The sequence below is a fragment of the Formica exsecta genome, unplaced genomic scaffold (assembly GCF_003651465.1).
Source record: "Formica exsecta isolate Colony F162 unplaced genomic scaffold, ASM365146v1 scaffold1173, whole genome shotgun sequence".
Lineage (NCBI taxonomy): Eukaryota > Metazoa > Arthropoda > Insecta > Hymenoptera > Formicidae > Formica > Formica exsecta.
The window spans coordinates 894-21031 of NW_021848514.1; the positions used below are offsets into that span (position 1 = coordinate 894).

The 20138-nt window shown below is 29.5% G+C and overlaps 4 protein-coding genes across 7 annotated transcripts; 3 read left to right on the top strand and 1 right to left on the bottom strand.

The window, feature by feature from the left end:
• Positions 1-341: 341 nt before the first annotated feature.
• Positions 342-5271, top strand: LOC115240866 (carbonic anhydrase 6-like). The gene is made up of 7 exons (XM_029816275.1): positions 342-379; positions 2205-2317; positions 2839-2886; positions 3637-3792; positions 4357-4580; positions 4678-4908; positions 5081-5271. Exons 1-7 carry the CDS (start codon positions 342-344, stop codon positions 5183-5185), a joined length of 915 nt encoding a protein of 304 aa, XP_029672135.1. The 3' UTR covers positions 5186-5271.
• Positions 5272-7514: 2243 nt separating this feature from the next.
• LOC115240838 (TWiK family of potassium channels protein 18) lies at positions 7515-8865 on the bottom strand. Its single transcript, XM_029816233.1, has one exon. The coding sequence runs from the start codon at positions 8842-8844 to the stop codon at positions 7813-7815; it is 1032 nt and encodes a 343-aa protein (XP_029672093.1). The 5' UTR covers positions 8845-8865; the 3' UTR covers positions 7515-7812.
• A 193-nt stretch (positions 8866-9058) lies between these two features.
• Positions 9059-18147, top strand: LOC115240847 (carbonic anhydrase 2-like). 4 transcript variants are annotated; one of them, XM_029816246.1, is made up of 6 exons: positions 9059-9122; positions 14263-14310; positions 16421-16576; positions 17025-17248; positions 17353-17586; positions 17752-18147. In XM_029816246.1, exons 1-6 carry the CDS (start codon positions 9074-9076, stop codon positions 17941-17943), a joined length of 903 nt encoding a protein of 300 aa, XP_029672106.1. In that variant the 5' UTR covers positions 9059-9073; the 3' UTR covers positions 17944-18147. The 4 variants fall into 4 exon arrangements, with proteins under 4 accessions (XP_029672106.1, XP_029672124.1, XP_029672103.1 ...); XM_029816264.1 differs by lacking the exon at positions 9059-9122 and adding an exon at positions 10122-10367 and having other exon boundaries at positions 17353-17605; positions 17752-17892; XM_029816243.1 differs by lacking the exon at positions 9059-9122 and adding an exon at positions 10233-10367.
• On the top strand, positions 18064-19993 carry LOC115240778 (odorant receptor 67a-like). The gene is made up of 6 exons (XM_029816133.1): positions 18064-18072; positions 18192-18289; positions 18625-18724; positions 19216-19323; positions 19421-19576; positions 19657-19993. Exons 1-6 carry the CDS (start codon positions 18064-18066, stop codon positions 19705-19707), a joined length of 522 nt encoding a protein of 173 aa, XP_029671993.1. The 3' UTR covers positions 19708-19993.
• Positions 19994-20138: the final 145 nt, after the last annotated feature.

The following is a 20138-nucleotide window of genomic DNA, read 5'->3' on the forward strand; positions in this document are numbered from 1 at the left end:
TTATTAAGCTTTATAATTGTATGTCGATTATTAATAATAAATATCGCGTAATTAATTGTCGCTAAAAAGTCTTGTCTAGTCTAACGTTTTCTAGTACATTTTTTATTATACGCATATTTTGGATATATAAACGCGCGCTACGCGCTGTATCATATTTTTTGTTATTATATTTTATAAAAATCTATATTGTTGTTGTATAAATTGTATTCTTTATTATATTATATTGTTTATTACGTATTTTTTATTATATTACGTTTTGTAATTATATCATATTTTATAAAATGATATAACCTGTGTATTTAAATAAAATAATTATAATAAAAATTTTATATATCTCCTCGATGGGAAGTATCTCCACCTTAACGAAGGCTTTTGCCAGGTGAGAAGATTTGAGTACTCTGATGAACCTAAAGAGCTATGCTGGCGGTAATGTAGTTACCGGTAGGGTCATCTATGCCGGATAGGTCGAGGGGAAAAAGTCAGACTAAGATAGATACCATAGATTGCCATAAAGTATTATATTTATTATATTAATATTTTTAAATAAAATGGAAGCAAAAGAGACAGTAATCGAGAGAATGGATAGAAAAAGGAACTCCGAAATATTTTCATACTTTCATCGGGATTTAGAAATATTTTGATACGTGATACAACATACAAAAAATCGATTTCTGAAAAACACAGAAGTCTATTCTAATATAATTTTTCTATAGTTTTGTAATCTTTTATTTTTTTTAATGTTTTGAGCATTAGCAGCATTAATCAATTCTTTCATGTTTATATGATCGTCCGGTAATAGATATACTGTCAGGTTTCCGCAAAATATTATACAAAAAATCAAAATATCTCTTGCAATATTGGTTGGAGCGTAAAAATTAAGAATTTCTTTTATATTTTGTGGCGTGCTACACAGGACTCTAATTAAAAAGAAATGCGAAAAAATCTACTTATTCTAATCCTTGAATGTGTCTTTATACGACATGCGAAAAATTATGATTTCCGAAACGCGGAGATTTATTCTTTTATAATTATTATATTTTCCTGTAGTTTTAACCGTGTTCTTTTGAATCTATGAAGTTTTAATCATTAACAGAGTCAAATAATTTTTTTTACACACACATATACACACATATTTTTTTACATATTTTTGCACGTTCTACTCGGATTCGGTGAGTCATTCCTCAGTGTATCACTTGTCATTTATCGATTTCAATTTGAAATTTAGAATGTAGCAACCAGTATCGCGCAGATTAAAGTTTTTAATACGAAATTGATTTTTATATTTTGTTATCAATGCAGAAGATGGTCTAAAAAACGGTCCGAAACGTACATTTTTAATGCATATTTGTCACTGAAATTTAACAACCAAAAGTTTGCACACCAATATTCGCGCTTTGCTCTTATTTGCCAGTTTCCCCATTTAGTATTTCGTGGTTGACATATGGTTTTGGCGGATCAATATACATTTGCATAAATACCTGTCTACATTCGGTCTTATCTGACTTCATCGGTAGCTCCATAAATTCTTGTAATCTTTAAATTGCGTAAGTAAAAGAAATGTAATCGCATCAATCAACGATTATTATAATGATGTATAATATTTATAAATCATTCATTTTTTTTATTACAGAGTTAATTTCTTTAAGGATATTATAAAAACTGGTCTCTTGCAAACTACAGAACAATTTGATATATTTACTTAATTTATATATACTTAATTAATATATATAGGATGTTCCACGAAAAGTGGCCATTCCGTTTTATCTTTTAAATTAAAACAGATAAATAACAAATACATATCAAATTAAATGGTTCAAATTAAACTCTATTGTGAACATAGTAGTTGCTTACAAAAGCTATCAACAAACGGAGAAGTATGCATCATTTTGTTATAACAATGTGGATATTTCGACACAATAAAAGTTGTAGCGCTGTTTGAAATAAATACAACGATGTATGATCTAATGTAAATATTTTACATATTATACGAGTTTTATCGGCTTAAAATGTCGCGGAATATTGTGAGAGAAATATTGCATTTGCATTCTGTAAATTCACTTGAACGAATTCGCGATTGATTAATCGATTTTTGGTTTTTAATATATGATTTCCAAATTGATTGAAGGAGAGTGTGGTTTCTGGATTTTTTGATATGACTCTACGTGGGGGTTGGCTATATTAGCTTGTTAAAATTGTACGGATAGATCAGTCGCATTGCGATTATCGTTAAAGTTGCGTCTCAGTAAAATGACGGGCACATCACGCGTGAAAATGGACTTAGGTCACTTGCTGGTTACACTGACGTTATTTTCCACAGGTAAAATATTTCACGTTTTTCAGTAATATAAAATATGGTTTCTCTCTTTTTTAAACAGCATTAAATTCCGTAATTATATTCCATTGGTACATATAATTATATATTTATGTATTTAATAATGTATATTTCTATAATACATATAAATTTTTATTTTTTAAATCTGGACAATTCCTAAAATATAACAATCAAGAATGTTAACTATTCGAAAGATACAAAAAAGATACCTTTAATCAAAAGATACAAGCGCTGTTATTTTTCAGAATATTTAGTTTAAAATTAGTATTTCAGTGTAAAAATCACTACGTACTTGTTGAATTTATCAGTAAAATTAATTCACAATTCACTATTTAATTCGCTCATTAAAAGATGGTGTAATGGATATGTCATTGTTATGCATTATTTGTGCGTGCTTTTACATTACAAAAGTTTCTTCCTAAATTAATTATAATTATTGGAAAATGAATATTTTTTAAGTGTAAGGGATTAAATACAGTGGTAGCGTATTTCGTATTTTGTTCCAGGCTTACAAGCAGCGGCAGCATCCGAATGGGGATATGAGGGCAGAAATGGTAATTACGATAAAACTTTTACATTGATACAATTTATGATTTGCAGACACGCTAACGTAACTATGATTTTGTGTGTATTAAATACTTCTCTAAAAGAGAAAGAGAGAAAGATCAAGTTTTCTCTTTCTCTGTCTTTATTTTAAATAAAAATAACATAAATTACGGCAACCAATATTGTGCCATTCGAATCAAGAAAATAATTATTTGCACATTATTTTTTTATTTTGCAATAGAGAAAGATTTTATTAGAAACATACGTTGACAATATACATATATATAATAATGTAATTCGTCTTTTGGGATATCTTGCAAGAATATACATATAAAAAAAAAATACATATAAACTGATTTATATATATTTTATTAATCGATATTTATATATTTATATTAAAAATAATAAAATAATAATTGTATTATAATATGTAAAAATAAATCATATTTTGCTATAATTAAAAATTCCTTTTATTTTATATAACACTTGTAACTTATTTTAACGTATTATCGAAATTGTGAAAAATATTACAAAGGTATTATGAAGCAAAAATTTTCATAGTATAAATCTCTAAATTATGATTTGTTATATACAAATATATATATACATATACATTTATACACATGCATTTAATTTTAGATATATATCTGTAATAATACTGCAAAATAATATATATGCCAAACTTTCTAATTCATTTTTGATATATATAATTAAAATTACTATCTACGGATTGCTGGATTTTTTAAATAATTCCACAGGACCCTCGAACTGGCCAGGAATTTGCGCAACAGGAAAAAAACAATCGCCGATCGATATTGTAACGAAAAATGTTATAAAAAGTGATAGCGCCGCTCTTAATTTCAATCGATATAACTTAGCGTTTCCTGCTACGCTGGATAACAATGGCCATTCTGGTAAATAAATATAGCTTGCAATATATTACGTTAATAGTTTTAGATTTATTAATTATTAATTAATAATAAATCTAAAATTTTATTAAAACGTAATTTAATTTTAGACAGATATTCTTCAGTTATTTTTTTTAAACTTTAGTTTTACAATTAGTCTATACTTTAGCAATACATTTATTATTCGATGTGTATGTTTCATATTTAAAAAATCTCTACGTATATATTTTATATTACTTCTAGGAATTTTATATATAAACAACTGCATTCTGTGCAATAAATTTACAAGCATTAAATACGTTTTTATCTAATAGTAGCAAAAGTTTATGATTTATATGTTTGAATAAAAAAAACAAAATATTACACATAGAAAAAGTTTATTTGAAGTTTAAATGATGTAATTAAAGTGTGATTAAAAATAATTAAAAAAAGTATTTTTCTATTTCTATTATAATCACTTTGTTTTCAAATAACTCAATTTTTATCATAATAGATAATAAAATTTGATTCATCGGTATATTAACTTGTATCAACAATATGAGTGTACATTTTTTAATAATTTCTTCACAGTTCAAATTATACTGCATGGTATTCCGGTTTATCTAAGTAGCGGAAATCTGCAATCGGAATATGTTTTGGAGCAAATGCATTTTCACTGGAGCGCTGAGCATACCGTAGACGGTTTACGTGATGCTTTAGAATTGCATTTAGTACATTATGATAAACAGTACGCGAATATCAGCGTAGCCATGCAACACGAGAACGGAATTGCCGTTGTCGCGGTTTTATTTAAGGTAGATATAACATTCGTTACATTGCTCTCTCATCTCTTTTCTCCGCCATCAATAATATTTTTCTAAACACAGCGTTGATTGTGATATTTTGTAACAGTTGGACAGATACGATAATCCGCATCTAAAGCCGATTATGAGAGCGACTAAAAAGGTGTTATATAAAGTGGGAAAGAGCACGGCGATAAAAGAGGAATTGACACCTTTATCGTTCCTACCAAAGAATCGCAAGACATATTATCATTATCAGGGATCATTGACTACGCCGGGATGTCAGGAATCCGTAATGTGGTTTGTTCTGACTGAAAAACTTACGGTGTCAAAAGCACAGGTGATTTAAATATAAAATTGCGCACATAGTGATTTGTTTTACGGATATTTAGATTTCCTTTTTTTAAAGAAACTAATAATAAAATTAAAAAATCTTTTTTTAAATTTAAGTTATCTTACTGGGATAATATAATAATCATATTAATATTTAATGCATTCGCGTACACACACAGGTAAACGTATTTAAACGACTTCGGGGCGACAATGGCAAGCTGAGCTTCAATTACAGACCCGTGCAGGAACTTAATGATAGAAAAGTATACCACAATTTAGAATGATTTGCGCGCCGATGAGATGGAGTCTTATTTAATAAGTTTGATTTAATCTATCCAGATACAAATGTTATACTCAATTGATTTTATTTGAAAATGGCATTAATAAAAATTTTCTGCATTATTTTCTTTGAATTGTACGTATTTAATTTTACGTTTACAAAATAATATTGTTTGATTTAGGTATGTTGCGCCCACTTGAGCACAAAGTAAATAAGAATAACATTGTCGGTTTTTATCTGAAAATAATTTTTTCTTAATTTATCTTTTTAATAAAAATTTTTTTTGTTATATCAATATTCTTCGTGAAATCCATGATATGAGAGAGACAGATATTTTACACAAATAATATTTAAATAAAAACACTGTTTTCTAAATGTTATATAAAATAATTATTAAAAAAATTTTAGCTATATAAAAAAATAATGTAGAATAAAATCATAATCGGAAAATGTACAATACAATTCTAGAAAAAATATGTTCTATCGTTTTATTAACTACAATGCTATTATACCAACACGATAACATTAAAGAACTTTACAAACTATTTTTAATTGATCCCTATGCTCTATGCTACAAGATCATACAATCTCTTTCAGTGGCACAAGAAACAATTTAATTACTCTTGTCATTAATTATAGATGTTAAGATTTAGATATGTGACATAAGAAACATATCGAAAAATTATTTGACTGAAGAGATTGTACGTGATATAGATAGTTTCGTTAACTATTCCCCTCGTAGCAAAATAAACTGCAATGAAATAACTCATGAGAATCATGACAGTTTTGGGTTAGGTTATTTCTGTGATAGATTATTTCAAGGCAGATACATGTAGATATTTATAATATAAGAGAGAGAAAGAGAGAGAGAGAGAGAGAGGGAGAGAGCGTGCATCGGAATAATACGTTGAACCGGAAAATTAAATACGTATTCTATTAAAAAGCAGATATGTGCGCATAAAAAAAGAGAATATCATTTAGATGCATTATAATGTCAATGCCATGATAGCATAGTAGCATGATAGCATAGTAGTTTTTATATATTTAATTCTTTTATAAATCTAAACTTTAACTAAATTCTAAAAACTTTTTATAATTTAATCTAAACTTTTTATATATTTAATCCCTTTATAAATCTAAACTTTAACTCAACTTTAATATATATTTATAAATATTAAAAAGTTAGAAGGGGGACTAAAAAGTTAGAGGAAGAACTAAAAAATTGGAGGGGAGACTAAAAAGTTAAAAGGGGTCTAGAAAAAAGCGCGCGCGTAGTGTGCGCCTGTGTTGTTTTAATCTATATAAATTAACCAAATTTATTAGAGAATTAATTTCTTCAAGGATATTATATTATATTAAATCATAGAAAAACTTGTATCTTCTATAAACTCTTTTAATATAAAACTTTGATAGATGAAATTTGATTTATTTAATCTTAAGTTATCTATTTATTTAATATATAAGAGAAAACAATATTATTTATAAATATTAATTAACATTTTGTATGTGATAAAATTATTAAATAGAAGTTAAATAAAGATTTTGTAAATTATCGGTATTTTTCTATTATAGTTTTTTTTATCTTCTTTTTTCTTATCTTGTACTTGACTAACATACATTAACGTGAACGCGTTTTAGAATTTTTGTATTTCTATTTATAGAGTAGTGATAATTCTTTTAAACTATGTATATTTAAGTTTACATTCCAACGACACGTTTCCGATATCAGAAAACGTAAATAATTTGTTGCAAGAAATCATAAAGTGATCAATATTTAACGATCAATCTAATCAACTAATGTAAACGATCGCACATCTTCATCTCAAACATACTATTCACAAATAAAATCGACGCAATATGATATTTTATGATGATATCAAAACTATTACTGACACAGCTGCTAATATAAATCACGATTCGTATTTAACAAGCAAGCTATTCTGACACATTGTTATTGATACGTTTTATCCGGAACTTAATCTATAATCGATTAAATTTGAAAATACTAACAATCTTATCGTAGCAATCTGATTTTAATAATTATATTAATGTTGCACAATATATGTAATGTAAAAAAAATTTTCAATTTCATGATTTGTTACATGTATTTTATAGCATTTATAGTATTTTTACTCCATAATTTCTATTTGTTTTCACCAATTATTTGACAATTGCATACCAAACAATGGAAAACTTACTTTTTATATAGACAAAAAACAATCTCTTTTTTCGTATATTAAAACTAAATTACTAGTTTCATCACTCTATATGTATGATAACATTGATAACAATCAGAAACGCATGGACTACGAATCGAATTACAGACATGTGTAATCATCAGTGAATATTTTTAATACTCTTTGATTAGTCTGCACTTATGATAACATTTACATTTATATAATAACAGTTACATTTATGTACAGCGCGTTTCAACTTCTGATACAATATTGTCTTTTTCTATATTTATATAGCTTTTTACAATATTTCTCGCTGCTTATAAAAAATTTCTTCTATAACGAAACTTTAATGAATATAGTTCTTATTTTATTAGTGCTTTTTACGCTTTCTTACATACATTTTAGCGTTATTTACAGCTTCAATAATGCACTTTGCGATCTTTTTTTGATTTCATCAATCCACAGGTTCCGACTTACAACACATCACCATCTTATAATGAACAGCGTCCATTGTTTGGTTGAGCTGTTCTTTGAGCTCTCGAGCTTTCACATATACATCCTCCTTCATCAGATTGTAACACATGGCTATCAGGCCCATGCCCAGCAGTAAATACACGAAATTGATGATGAGCTTCGTGTGGTTATCCTGCGTGGTATTGCCTTGGCTCCAGCCTGGCACTAAATCGCCCATACCGATTTTGCAGAGTGACGTGACGCAGAAATAAGCACTGTCTAAATAGTCCCATCCCTCCCATTCGGCGAACATAATCGCGCCGGCAAGAATGTAGCCGAATATTACCCAGAGACAGGCAGTCGAGGGTACGGTAATTCTCTGTCCAGGTTTCCGCTGGCCGGTGCATTCGTGCAATCGCGTGTAGAGCCATTTAAAAGTCTGCGCGAGCACGCTGCCCATGTTTAGGAAGTAGAGTACGTAAAGCGGGATGCCGAGGACCGCATATACCACAGTAGCACCCTTGCCCCACGGAGTCTTGGGCACCAGACTGCCGTAACCAATCATGGTGAACACTGACAAGCAGAACATCAACGCTGCGGGGAACGACCAGATATCGGTAGGTTCGAGGCCGCTGCAATTCTCTTTTTGTCGCGTGCTATTGGTAATGTTCTCCTGATAGCGGCGCAGAATATTGTTGGACACCACGTAAAAAGCAGTGCGGTTGAACACGTTCACCGATTGATTACTGGCAGTGCTGAACCACAATTCGTCGGCGTACTCCCTGCGAATGGACTCCCGCACACACACTCTCTCCGGTTGATCGATCAGAGTTGTCTCGATCGCCATAAAGCCGAATGCGCCCACTATAGCGTAGCCCACCACTAATCCTCCTACACCCACTTGGGTGCACATAAAAGCTACGAGATTTCGGCAACAATCCTTGACGCGCTCTCGGGGATCGATCCCGGTCGATGTCGAGGACGAATCTCGGCTTCTCAGAGAGGATCTCATTGGTAACACGCCGCGTGACATGTTCAAACACAAACTACCAGATCCGGACCGATCCGGCAAAGAGACTCGCATGGAACGCTACCTTGGCGCTGATACTCAACGACTCCCCTCGTGCCGCTTTTCTATTTCTGGTCGGAACGCCCTGCCGCTTGCTTCTCGTTTCTTCTTCGAGCTTTCGCTGCCTTCTTCTTTTGTCGAGTCGTGTGTCCACGTTGCTACGCGAATCGTTTCACTCTTACGAACAACTTCCATGGGATTAGAATCGCCCCAGTTTGAGAGCTTTTTATTAATATGCAAAGGTAATCCGTAGATTAAATTTTTTTACTGCAACATAAATTGTTTAAGGTTTAAGATCAACATTTTTGCATAAGAGAAAGAGCTATCCTCCTTCATAAATCATATATATTTTATATTATTAATGATGAATTTAATTTATTAATTTGAGTGACATAATTTACTTTAATATCATCTAAAGTATAACTTCTTTCTTTGATAGCAATGCATTTAGAGAAAAAATAGTTTCATTGATAAACGATTACATTCAAATTGATACAGTATCGAGTTTATTATTTTTATCAACACCTCCACGATCTCTACTAAATTTGCAGAAATGCGTGGACTTAAAATAATTACATACAACTGTAATTGCTGCCAGATAATATTTAGCAACAACACACACAAAAGCAATTAAAATAATTTCTTTTATGCTAAAAGAAAACATATCACAAAGAATTATTACACAGATGTGCGTTATTATTAGATACACGTGATATTATAAAACGTGAGATAAATGGATTATAAAGAAATTTCTTCTTATCGTAACTTGTTTTTATTGTGCCAATCATGTAAAATACATTCAAAAAGATGGTTGTGAAACAATATCAAGTGTGAAAGCAGCTTTAATGGCATGATGTGTCGCCGTTATCAGCATTCCAAATAGCATAACGGGTATATGAGAACTTGAAGGGGAGATAGAGAGAGGATCGTGTGATATAATAAACCGCATCATTGTGAAAGAGGGGAAGTTCTCCACTTTGTTAAATTATTTACTCGTTGCAAAACTATGCACGGAAATATGCATACATAAATTTAATATTATTTCTCGCGCATACTAAAATGCTTACTTTAACTTTAATAGTACTCGCGTCAACTCTTACGCAATTTTACTGGAAAATTTAAAGTTTACGTTGTGATAAACTGTTGTTAAAATTCCATACATTTGTATTCTAAAGATAAACAAGTTATATTTTATGGAGATACGCAGAATATTTTGGTATCCGTTCGAGCTTGTGTGCAATTGATCAATCGATTTGAGACACGCAATTCTCTCAAATCGATTAATCGAGAATACAATTTCGCGAGAGTTATAAGTCTACCAGGGGGGTAGATTGGCTAAGTCAGCTTTTCGACGAGGATTTTGCCAGATAGATCAGTCGAACGGCGATCGTCGTCCAAGCTGCTTCTCGGTAAAATGGCGAGCACATCACGTATAAAAATGGGTTTAGGCCACTTGCTAATAGTCACACTAACGTTACTTTGCACAGGTAAAATATTTGACAATTTTTTAATAGTATAGTTTCCGCATTTTTGTGTTCTGGATTATTATTGGACTTTGGAGAGGTACCAAGAAATCTTGAGAGAGATATCAAGAATTGAGATTTGATCTCTGAGTGCATAAATTAACATGTGTGCAATATTTTGTATAACTACATGTTACAAAATACCTGTTAAACATAGACGAAAGAAGAGTATGAAAGAATAAATTTAAGAAATTGAGTTATTTTTGCGAGAATAAAAGAGAGAGAAGTTAATAATATGTAAAAATAAATAGAACGATTTATTTAAAAGTTAGAGACAGCATTTTGTGTGTATGTATATGTTTAAAAATAAGTATGCATTAAAAATAAAAAAAGAAAGAAAAATAATTAAGCGTTAAAAGTAAGATGACATCTTATTTAAAAATAAAATTAAGCATTATTTACTGAATTCACGTCTGATATAATTGTTTCTTTAATATATCTGTTATAAAAAGAGATGAAAATTTAGTTTAACATACCAATCCATTTTTATTCTGCTTTTTTAAATAAAATTTTTGAAAAACATGTTCAAAAATATCTACAATATGTATGTCAGCAATGAAGAATTTCTTATTCATTCTCCACACACACACACACACATATGTTACAAAATTTATTTTAAGTTTAAAAAAATAATCATATTTTAATAGTGACATAAATTTGCTTACTTGAAAAAAGTTCTTTCCTCCAAAATATTTTTGGAATACCGAAGGTATATATATTGCACTCAATCTGGCTTTAGTATAAACTTTTTTCTACTGTATAAATTTAACTTATGAAAACGGCTTGTACACGAATGACTAATTATCTATATATGATTGAATAATTATTTTCAGCCAAAAAATGCATGTAACACTGATGGTAGCTATGCTGATACTTGCTTGTTGATTAAATGCTTCAATCTGTTGATGAATGCATGAACCGCGCGTCTAAATTTAAAATCTGGACCATGTTTTGTTTGCGAATTTAATTTTACTCGGATGATCGTAACAGTTTGAGTACGATGACAGTGGTGCATTGGCGCGCAACAATAATATAATACCTTTCTCATTTCTTGCGAATAAGATAATAACCAAATTCTAAAAGCTTTTTTTTAGCATTTTGTTATATTTTTTGTGTTTGATATAAAAAGTATATATCACATTTCTTATAGAAAAAAAAAATTATTTAAAAAAATTGCTGAAGCGATTTTGTTAAAGAGAATAGATTTGTGATCTTGATACAATAACCGAATAGTTAAAATATTTTTTGTTTCATTTTTTTATCTCTTTCATTGTTTCAATTCTCCTTAAAAAAAAAAAATAGTTTATTTAAATAAAATATAGATTGAATGAATTATTCCGTCACCATTTATTCGATTCGCGATAGATCAGTGCAGATAAATGAATGCACTCGATTATTGGGCAAATCAATTCAACTCTGGTATTCAAGAATGCCGTTTGCCTAATAGGATATGCTGGTAATCAGATGACCGGTTGGTCCGCGTCATATACTGTAGCTGCAATGCCCTGCCGCTGTACATGCTAAATCTCATGCGATAGCTCTCCTCGTGTAATCTCGGGGTTATCTAGTTAGATTTACGTCGCGTTCATCAGTCGTACACTTGTCGTCATCACGCTCGTGTGTCACCCATCGCGATCGTTTCAGGTGGCTCTCCGCGATGCATCTCTTCTGCCTAATCGTCTTTCTAGGTAAGGGCCCTACCGTTGCATTTGTGTTCGATAGCTCATTCCCGCTGTCATTACTCTTTTGTCATTTTGCCTACCAATTTATCCAGAAAATATATCAATATGAATGAAAGAGTTAATTGAAAAGGAAGATCTTTCGGTATCTTTTCCCGCGATTAATTTATTAATTTTCTTTTAATTATATATATGTGAAATATTAATATAGACAGTGCATTTGAACATTTAATTTATCTTTAGTGTGGTGATAAATTTTTGTGCAAAATTTTGCATATATTTGCATATATATACAAGTTCATTGTCAGACATCCATAATATATGTCAGTAGTGCGTTTTTCCCCTTCTTTTACCAGCTCATACAATTTACTGATATAGCTGTCTTGCGATTATTTATCTTAAATGTTCTTTTACACTTATTATCATGCTGACTGTTTTAAGTGAAATAGTTTCAAGATAATCTCTTTTTTGTCGCAAATATGCGTTTATCTATTTTAAACCAACATTATTACTGTTCTATATATTAGTTCATAAACTACGCAAAATACTCATGTTTTATTTTTCTGTTTAACTCGACTTTAAAATCACAAAATATTATATACAATAGCATTTATAAATTTTTCTACTGAGAAATTCTAGTACCTAAATAATTTGTATAAAAAACACACCACACCATGGATAGATATGAGAGATAATCTAAAGGAATATGTCTTAACAATTATTATTGTTATTAAAAATGGGTCTATTACCAAAGTTAAACATTTTATTTTCAGACTTGGTAATATCGCTAGGATAAATATTTAATAATAAGAATATAAGGATAATTATTTTCGAGTAATACATGTGTGTTCGACGAAAAGTTGATATATATGATACTACCAAGTTAACTAAACAAAGCTATCATTTTCCTACCAGTGAAATATTTAGAAACGGAGACGAAATACATATCGCGCAATATATGTCTATGGTACTGAATTATCTTGAATATCCCTAAAACTATGCACGAAACTCGTATACCGATCGGCCGATCTTGCATGCTATCCCCGCAGCGGAAGTATGCATTATGCTCATTAAAATCTGCGGGTCGTTTGAATGATTTGGCCGTTGTTGCGGCCGGCGCGCTGATCTAGAAAGCGCCGGCGTTTATCCACCGATTGTGATCCAATTGACCGCCGCACGATTGGCTTTCATGAAACGATCGCTTTTGCTCGGATTTGCCGCCTTTTTTTCTCTTTAGCCACAATGATAGAATACGATGGGGAACAAGCGCGAATTTGATGTGGCCCGAGCGGTCAACGGGGTCAATTCTGTTTCCTGTCGCGCGCGTTCAATTACTTATCGAGCCCAACGGAACGAACACGTTCGCGATATGGCGAGCTATTCGCGTGGCGGTAGCGTGGAAACAATTATTTTATTGGCAGTTCGTGCAAACTCGGCAAATTGATACCACGAGGACGAAGTCAGCGCCGGCTTTAGCTCGCGATTATTATAGCACACACGTTCTCCACGAAATCTCATTCGGAATTGTCATTCGCATATACTGCATCTAACATTACAATTGAGCAACCAGATTGAAATTAATCAAAGTAATCTCAATGAAATGTATTAACTACGGGAATGTATTATTTTATCATGTATGCTGTGCGTGTATAGTCATTTTTTATATGTAGAATTCATTTTAACAATAATTACAACTATTGTTTTTGATACTAATACTCAAAGTCTGCTGTCATTAATATCTCTAAAAAATATCTTTTATAATTTAAATAATATTTATAAATAATGTTATATATAAACACATAATTAAATTTTTTTATAATAACATGCAGAGCTTTATTTTAAAAATCTGAATCAACTACAAAATAATTGGAATTGGTATTAGAAAATGCTAAAATGCTATTTAAAAGAAGTTGTTCTAAAATATGAGAATTGTTATCTTTCGAGATGCTTTAAAATTAGCAGTTTAACGTAAGAATTATTACCTATGTATATGTGTTGAGACGATTTATGAACAAGTTTAATTCGCGTCTCACTCTTTCACTTGCTCGTTATGAGACGGTGGAATGAATGCGTAATTGCATTATTTGTGCTAACAAAGTTTCTTCCCAGATTAACTATAATCACTGAAAAATAAATATTGTTAAGTGCAAAAAAAATAAACATTGTATACTTTATTTCAGGTTTACAAGCAGTGACAGCACTTGAGTGGGGATATTGGGGCAAATATGGTAATTACGATAATTATAATAAAACTTTTATACTACACTTTATACGCATTTATAATTTACGATCGATATCAAAGATGATTCTTCAATAAATGATGCTTAAGATCGAATTAAAATGCAATGCTTGTTCAAAAGTTAATCCTATCTAAAAAAAAAGCATCAGTTTTTAAAATAGAGATAACAAAAATCATTGCCGATATATTAAGCCATTCAAGTTAAGAAAGCAATTATTTGTTCATTATCTTTTTATTTCGCAACATAGAGACGCTTTATCAGAACATTGACAATGTGTAATAATTTTGTCTTTTATAACGATATATCTTGCAAGAATATACACACATAAAAGAACATAAGCATCGATTTGTATCTGTTTTGTTAATTGATGCTTATCTATTTTACAATGGTCTTTATCGATCGCAAGACCGATGATTGTCGTGATTTTAAATCTCGATGCTCGGAAAATTTTCTTTGCGAGAAATGTACACAAAAACTATAACCACATTGTTCTCATTTAGCTTATGCGAAACTTACATGTAAGCTATTAGCGATTTAATAACGGCAACCTTGAATGTCAGTTGAAGATATTTAAAGAACAAAGTCAGTGTATTAAATTTCCTTTAACGAAATTGAAGCATTTGTGATTAAAGTAAAGATCCAGAAGATCTGTATATATTTTCTAAACAATATTACACATTTATAATTCAATGCGTTTCTATGTGTTTCTATTATGCAAGAAATATTATAATATTTCAAATTTCTGTGACATATCTATAATATTTAATATAAGTCATCAATATACGTATATAAACATTTATTAGAATGCATTCGCTATTATATATTGAGAGCGTTTATTTGTGGTAGCTATAGTTACGCTTATGCTTCACTCATTGCGAGTGAACATTACTCATATGTATGTGTGCATATTATTGCGCAAATTAGTGCGAAGGTCTAAAATAATTTTAGAGTTTCGTAAGACTACAGACTAGTTATCCACTTAATGCAAATTCTTAAAAAACTCTAAACATATATACTCGTTTAGAATATATTTGTAATAATTATAAAAGCGCTTTATTTCATATATATTGTCGCAATCTATAAAACAATCTCAAAAATTTTTTTATAAACACGTTTTTTAAATATATTTCCTTAACTTTTATTATGATTATAATTTTTTTTCTTTTTTTCTACTAAGAAATACTAATTATTAATAAATATTAAAGCCATTATCATTTTCTCGTATAGAACTGTAATTCGATGCAATGTAATCATAGCGCGTAGGTATTAATGATAATTTTAGAAATGTATAACACATATTATGTATTATGATTAAAATAGCACGTTCGCACGTTCAATCGTAACGCTACATCATTGTTCTATCGCTAAAGTGTGTTTTAGAATAAAATATTTAACGATGACGTTATGATTCTTTAAAAATCGGAAAATATTAATAGTTATTAATCGGGTTCCAGATTTAAGAGATAAAAAAAAACTTGTTATGACCGTAAAAATAAAATATAAGATATGATTTCTTATTTCTTTAAATAATTATTAATCAATGGCTCTTAATATATAAAAAATAGATCATATTTTGCTATAATTAAAAATGCTTCTAATTTCGTATAGTATTTATGTGCAACTTATTTTAATATACATATTATCAAAAGTGTAAAAATATTGGATGATTGCATAAGTTCGTGCCCGATTTTCATAGATGGCATCAAGTTACTGCATGGCGGAGTTCTATTGTTTTCGTGTGGTAATTGTTGCTTACACCGAATAGATGACGTTGTCTTATGTCAATTTAGCGTCAGACATTGTTCAGATAAGTCCATTTGTGCATAAGAGAAATCATTAAAAATGGAGAACCACAAGGGAACTTATGCAATCACCTGATATTAAGAAGCTGTTTTAAAAAAATGACGTAAGAGCTATATATGTGTGATGCGAGTTCCAAACTATAATTCTCTTTTAGCTCATATACATATAACAATATTGTTTTAAATATCTCTATAATGATACGATATAATAGTTAAACTTTGTTGCATTATGTCATAACCAAAGTTATTATGTGCGTGTGATTTTTGTAAATATTTTTTTTTTTTTTTTTTCACAGGACCAAAGAGCTGGCCGGAAATGTGTACGACAGGAAAGAAACAGTCACCGATTGACATCGTGACGGAAGATGCCATAAGAATTGATCTTGGTGCTCTCAACTTCGATCGATACGATTTCGCGTTTTCTGGCACACTGACTAACAATGGACATACCAGTAAGCAAATTGCAATATATTACATTTCAATATTTTTTGTTTTATTGGACGCATATTTTTCAATTATTTTTTTCTAATTGTCAGTATCATAGTACATTTATTATTTCTTTTATTAATTGTGTTTATTCCATATTTTAAAAGTTTCTATATTTTATATATTTAACATTATTTCTAGAAATTTTGTGTATAATTGATGATTTATATTTGCGTTGTTTAAATAAAGAAAATTTAAAATATTACTGGTATAGAATAATTTTTATTTGAGATAAATATAATACAAAATAATGAAAGAATATTAATATTTTTATCATAATCATTTTTTCACGAAATAAATCAATTCTTATCATAATAAATGTAATGAAAGAGGATTTAACTTATCATTATTTATGTCTATCAATAATTCAATTATATATTGTTTTAACAAGAAAAAGATAAATTTTTTTTACAGTACAAGTTAAATTGCATGGTATACCGATCCATCTAAGCGGCGGAAATTTATCATCGGCATACATTCTGGAGCAAATACATTTTCACTGGAGTGCCGAACATACCGTGGACGGTTCTCGTAATCCGTTGGAGTTGCATTTAGTACATTACGACAATCAGTACGCGAATTTTAGCGAAGCCGCGCAGCATGAGAAAGGGGTTGTCGTTGTCGCGGTTCTGTTTGAAGTAGGGGAATAATATCTGTTACATTGCTCGTGTCTTTCTCCTCATATCAATAATATTTTTAAGTATATTACAGACACGTCATTAATCGTGATATTTTGTTATAGTTTAATAGTTACGACAATCCGGATTTGATGCCGATTCTAGAGACGACGAAAATGGTATCAAACTGGGTGGGAAAGAATATGGCACCGATAAGAACCAAATTAATACCTTTGTTGCTTCTACCAAAGGATCATACGACGTATTATCAATATGAGGGATCCTTGACCACGCCAGGATGCCAGGAATCTGTAATGTGGTTTGTTATGACTGAAAAACTCCCGATATCGGAGGCGCAGGTGATTTGAGCATAAAATTGTGAGATAATTATATTTGTTTTAATAGACATGTAATTTTTTAAGAACTTATCATGCACATGAAATATCTTTTTATTTGAAATATCTCCTATTGGAATAATATAATAATGTTTTTAATGTCTAATATGTAATTGCATGCACACACAGGTAAATGTGTTCAAACATATTCAGAGCTACAATGGCACTCTGAAGTACAATTACAGACCCATACAGGAGCTTGGCAATAGAAAGGTGTATCATCGTTTGGATGGATATAACAGCGCGTCATCCTTGTATTCGAGTATAATTTGCACGGTTGTCAATGTTCTTCTAGTCAGTCTTTTACGCAAGAATTTTTAGTCTGAAATAGCAAAGCTGAACTTTATGTTACAACGTGTGTAATACGATATGACAATTGTGTGATATATTATTTGTTATATACATTGTTCTAGAAGAAACAAAAGATATGTATTTATTACAATGAGTGTTGTATAACTGCATTATTTCTAAGATGATGCATTGAAAGCTCTGGAACTATTACTATAATATATATATATATATATATATTAAAAGATAAAAATTTTATAAATAATCGGAATTCGCAACAGGATAGTGATAACTCTCGAAAAAAAAGTCATCCTTTGACAGATTTATGGGCGGAAAAAGAACTGAAAGCGTTATGTCGGCATCAAAATAATGTTTTGTTGTACGTATTTTTGCAGTAAGCATAATATAATTATTAAAATAGAAAATAAAATAAAATTATTAAATAATAGGAAGATACTTTTAAGGTTGCTCCAATTATAGAGTTGTAATTAAATGACTGCGCTTTTAAAATATTTGAAAAATTATAAATTACAATATTATCGAAATTTTATTATATATATTTTATCTATATTTTTTTTTATAAATTACTATGTTTGACAAAATAGCAGTTTATTGTTTGATGCAATTTATGTTTTGTATATAATATATATTTATTATATGATACAATATTTTATATGTTCTGTGTATATATATATTTTACGCGTTGTGTTACAGCATATCAATTATGTTAAGGAAACTTCTGTCTGTGAACTTCAGCCTACTATATCTTAACAGTGTTTTCCGGTTCTGTTTTTTAGGTATCCTAATGAGCACAGTACGTAACAATAGCAAACATTTTTTAATAGAATTCGGAAAGAGAATAGAAATTTATTTTAAAATTATCTCTTATTTAATAGATAATAATTTTTATCCATTATAATAAATCCAATTTTATTATATTTCATTTGTTGCTCCTCAATTAAAATTTATTTTGAGAAATTATAATAATATTTTTGTGTTGCATGAGTATATAAAAAATAATTATATATATATATATATATATGTTTCCCGATATTTTTTAAATTAAATTAAAATCAAAGAATTTATTTTTTATTTTATTATTTATTATTTTCAGATAAAAATTTGATAAACAAAACAAATATTTCGCATTTATAATTCAATTCTGAGATAAAAAAGTTCGAGCAATTTATTTAACTTTGTATATGCGGGAAATATATTTTCAAATAAGAAAGTAAAAATTGTATAATTTCCTCTTATATTTTTCATTTTCAGTTTTCTAACACAAAATATATTATAAATTTTTAGATACCATCTCTAACATTCATGGAAGGAATTTCGATTTTATCATTCGCAGCTGGTTCAGTAATGCAATTCTTTCTGTTGTGTTCTTCCGTCCAGACATTATCAGACGCGGTAAGACTTATTACATAAATGTTGAGAAAAGTAAATCGAAAATAACATATGATTAATAACTTTTTTTTTCATATATCATTCTTTTACCCAAACGTAGAGTACCGAAGTGACGAATAAAGCGTTTGATGAAAGCTGGTATCAATTTCAACCATCAATGAAACGTATATTCATATTATTAATACTGTCTAATAATCTAGAGTGTAAAATTGCGGCGATTGAGAAGTTCAACTTGTCTCTGCCTTCATTTATGGCGGTAAATTCTAACATACTACATTTATTGCTTATATAAAATTTGAAGTTTCTTACATTACATTTTTTATGATGAAATTTTAGATTATGAATCAGTCATATTCGATCGCTCTTTTGTTTTTAAAAGCGAAATAAAGCAGAAGATACATGGTGCATTCGTAAATGTAATAGGTAGAGAAAATAGAATAGAGAACAAATCAATGACAAAAAGATTAAGGAAAATTATTTTAAAAAAAGCTTGTAGAGAGAGAGATACATCTATTTTGCATAATTATTCAAGAAATATAAATATAATAAACATAATATTATTAAATTGTTAGAAATGTGATAATATAAGAAATTTAATCTTTGTTTTTTATTGATCTCTTTCCTATTATTTTTTAAGCTGGAAATGAAAGATAATATATTGGCATATAAATCTTTTTACGGCATATAATATTTGTGCTATTACCATTTATTCTCTCCAATAAGAAAAATATTAGCATATATATGTAATATATATTATCAAAATATGATTATAATATCAAAAGAAATATGTAAGAATATATATTGCACATGTGTAATGT